The 3,875-nt window shown below is 38.9% G+C and overlaps 1 protein-coding gene across 1 annotated transcript; it reads right to left on the bottom strand.

Moving 5' to 3' along the window:
* Positions 1–354: 354 nt before the first annotated feature.
* Positions 355–3,456, bottom strand: LOC136235349 (probable disease resistance protein At4g33300). The gene is made up of 5 exons (XM_066024978.1): positions 2,684–3,456; positions 2,149–2,549; positions 1,704–2,059; positions 1,412–1,617; positions 355–1,310 (listed from the first exon to the last, which is right to left on the bottom strand). The coding sequence occupies exons 1-5, from the start codon at positions 3,375–3,377 to the stop codon at positions 484–486; spliced, it is 2,484 nt and encodes an 827-aa protein (XP_065881050.1). The 5' UTR covers positions 3,378–3,456; the 3' UTR covers positions 355–483.
* Positions 3,457–3,875: the final 419 nt, after the last annotated feature.

Raw genomic sequence — 3,875 nt, 5'->3', positions numbered from 1 at the left:
CTCATGGAATTTGACTGGGCAAAATGAAGTTTTCTTCCTCCAAAAAAGAAAATATATATAGTAATGAATCAAATGACATATGCAGTCAAGTGCAAGAATCTTACTAATACCCTGTAGGATACTCCTCATTGATCGGGTCAGATGTATTACTCCCAAAATACTGTAAAATTTCTAAACTTTCAACATCCCTGTACAATTTGTTCAAGAACAATATCTTGAGGGAATAGACCATTCAATTGCTTTCTAAATAACCCCAAAACTTGAGTCGTTCCACTGCATGTTTAGGTCTTTCATTTTTTAGTCCTTTCAAGTAAGAAACTACTGAGCCTGGAAAAATTCTGAGAAAAAAGAACAAAATGTAATGTTCCAGTACTGGATGAATCTATTATCTATCCGAATCTGGAATGAATTTAATCTTTATTTATTCATTTTCAATACATTAAATATTTACCATCTACAATGTATACATAGCTTACTCACTCGTCACTCGTCGAGCCAGTCAACACTAAAGTGTTTTTCTACAACCTGAACATGAACATTAATCTTCCTCAAATCATTCCACAGCCAAGATATTTCTTCATCACAAATTACGCTACGTAGAGACTCTAATGACTCGGCTGACTTCGGCAAATCCCAAATCCTTGAGCACTCTCTCATGTCAATCTTCTCCAACCTTAATAGTCTCCCCATCTTCTCTGGGAGACATTTTAAGTTAACACATTGAGAAATGTCTAGGTACTTCAACCACACAAGCTCACATATGCTTTCTGGAAGCAATTTTATAGCTGGACAAGCATACAGTCTAAGAATTTGTAGAGATTTTATACTACCTAACTTGGTAGGGAGTTCTTGGAGATTGTGGCAATTGGTGATACTCAGGGTATTCAGTGAGTTCATGTTGCAAATGCTAGGAGGTAGCTTCATCAAATCGTCGCAGTGATCGATTGTAAGCTCTGAAAGGGATGGGAAGATCTGGGGTAGGTCTATGACACATTGATCAAAGCTGTCATTGATCTTGCATAAAATGAGAGATATTTTCAGCAATTTTTTTGAGGTGGTGGTAGATTCTGCCAATTTTGAAATGGAGACTTTTTCAAGCCAAAGACTCCTCAAATTGATCAAATTTGAAGAAACTGAGAAGTTCTGCAGAGTTGCGTTTCGGGTGCTGTAATTTATCACTATCAATGCTCTCAGTTTTGGCATGTTTTCAATGAAGGGAGGCAAGACATACTTGTCGGCGGCGAAGTTTACTATGAGAACTTCAGCCTTGGGGAACTCCATTGCAGTCCAGTCCATTTCACTCATCTCACCTAGACAACAAAAATGAAGGCTCAGACCTCAGACTCAGACCCTATTTGATTTCATAGGCTAATTAACATTGTTTTATAAGTAACATAGAAAGGCTAATTACCTGTATGAATTGAAACAATTTGAGCATTGAATGGATTATCAGCATTTCTCATCCATTCTTTTGGAATCTCTGCTTCTCGTCTTGGCATAAGTAATCGTTTGCGCTCGTTTATGTTTCCTTGACTGGCTAAATGAATAGCAAGATCCCGCAATACATCATGTTGAGTAACAGATATCTCATAGTAACTGTTGTATAGATCTCCAGCCCTGCAATATCAACCATTGAAAAGAATTTAGATAAGCAAAATAGTTGTTAAACTAGCAACTTGATTACAGTGTTTAGTGAAACACACCGTGCATCCTTCACCAGAGTGAGAAGATTCTTGTCTGAAAGCTCAACAAGAATAGCAAAAGCTTCATCCACATCAAGGTCATGTATCTCCACCCACATATTGATAAGAACATCAAGAGGGATTTTCTTGTCTTCAGGAAAACAACCCAAATCTAAGAAGCATTCCCTAACCTTCTTATTTAAGAATTTAACACTTATCGCCATCCTATCGAGCAACTTGTTTTCGTGGGACTCGCATATAGGTTCACCCCTTGATAATCTCCTCTTTGCACTTGCCCAATACATTTCAGGTTGGTCTCTCAGAGAAGATCCAATCACTTTGAGAGCCAAAGGTAACCCTTTACACTCATTTATGATCTATCAAATATAAAACATTTTCCAATTAGTTACAGAAAGATTCATCATTCAATTTCATCAAGCACATACAAAGAGAGATTTAATATTACCTGTTTGATCAGATTGGTGTCTGCACCAGGGGGCATGGATTTTTGACCAAAAGCAGAGAGACAAAATAGAGAGATTGCTTCATCCTCCCTCAACAATTCTACCTCATAAGTAACATTAAGAACTTTTGGGAATTTGAACCGTGAAATCACAAGCGTTTTGCATCCTGCTACTCTAAGAATTAGTTGTTCAAGCACTGAAAGTGACCACACATCATCCAAAACAACCAACATTCGAGCTCCAATTCTCCATTCAAACTTCAGATTCCAGTTAGGAGTAGGATCATTAAAACCAACAGCCTCACCATGACATCCCGAAACAAAACCCCAAATTTTTGCCCTTAATTGCTCCACATTTGGAGATTGTGATACTGTCAGAAACAAAATTCGATCCTGGAAGTGACCTAAAAATGGTGGAAAAGAAAGAGTGGATGAGAAAGCAATTAGCAAAAGCTTCATACAAGTAATTCAAACAACAAAATCTAATCACAGAATTGCTTATTGAATTGAAAGTTTATGAATCATAACAAGAACTCACTTCTAACTTGATCATCTCTGCGAATTTCATTAGCCAAGGTGGTTTTCCCTGAGCCGCCAATTCCACAAATCCCAATAACCTCCTTATCATCTCTTCCGATCAGCATCTCCTTCACCTTCCTCTTTCCGACCTCCATGCCCACCCCCAACACATTTCCTAAATTACTTTCCCATCTATCCTCTTCCACTTCCACTCTCTTCGCTGTCTCCTCCATCCACCCTCCACTACCAACCCCAATCTTCATAGCTCCAAGCCTTTGCTCCAGTCGCCTAGCGGAGCCCTCAAGCCTGTCAAATCTCTCGGCCGTGTCAAATCTCAAATGATGCACATCTGCTAATATGTGTGCCTGCATAGGTCCCTTAATAAACCTCGAAACAGTTTTCTCAAGCTTCTCCATCTTTTTGGCAAGCTGAAGATTTTTGTAGACATTCCAGCGATTGCAGCCCTGAACCTTGCGGGCAAGCTCCAAGCCATCGCGGAGAACCTCGGAGAGGCGGTCGAGTTGCACTTGCCGGAAAGCTGGGAGTTCGACACCGGAGAGTTTGGTTTCTTGAATAATTGGGAGAAGCTCGTTAATGTTGGATATAAGGGTCTCAGCGCTCGCTTTACACATACAGGATTTACGCGTTATCTGTATTAGCATTTTGAGTAGCTCAGTGGCGATTTCGCCGGCGAAGAAATCTGTCACCCCCATGACCGCCGGCGATGAGGGTTGCCTGCGCGCGCTAAAAAGGCAGGGAATAAAGAAGAATGGGAGACATTACAAACTCAAAGTTTTCTACTCACTTCGTAACTTAAAATTTAGTAAATATATAGTTTCAAAAAAAAATATACGCCTAACCCCTTACCAGCCCCTTAAACTTGTAATTTTTTTTCATTTAGTCACCTAAACTTAGAATGTTCCAATTTAGCCATTTAAACTCAACAAATGAGACACATTTAGCCCTTATAAGCCTACATGGCACTTACGTGTCACTTGTTGCCTTCCCAGCCTCTTAAACTTGTAACTTTTTTTCATTTAGCCACTATAACGGTAAAATTTCACCACTTAAAGTATCACGAAAACCCTCAAATCCGAAAAGATTGTTTTATGGATGTCCAAATTATGGGGTTAGTTGTTTAATAACTTAATTGGTTATGATAAATTAATAACTGCATTTGACGAATTGCTAATTTTTTAAATTTTGATTTG

This window comes from Euphorbia lathyris, chromosome 7 (genome assembly GCF_963576675.1).
Source record: "Euphorbia lathyris chromosome 7, ddEupLath1.1, whole genome shotgun sequence".
Lineage (NCBI taxonomy): Eukaryota > Viridiplantae > Streptophyta > Magnoliopsida > Malpighiales > Euphorbiaceae > Euphorbia > Euphorbia lathyris.
Note: the sequence above shows the minus strand (reverse complement) of the source record. Positions and strands in the feature narration are given on the sequence as shown.

Bases quoted from the DNA above. Each gene is read 5' to 3' on its own strand.
- LOC136235349 (XM_066024978.1), bottom strand. From the start codon at position 3,377: ATGGGGGTGACAGATTTCTTCGCCGGCGAAATCGCCACTGAGCTACTC. The intron at 2,060-2,148 runs GTAATATTAAAT...TATATTTGATAG, and splicing joins ACACCAATCTGATCAAACAG to ATCATAAATGAGTGTAAAGG. The intron at 1,311-1,411 runs GTAATTAGCCTT...TTTGTTGTCTAG, and splicing joins AATTGTTTCAATTCATACAG to GTGAGATGAGTGAAATGGAC.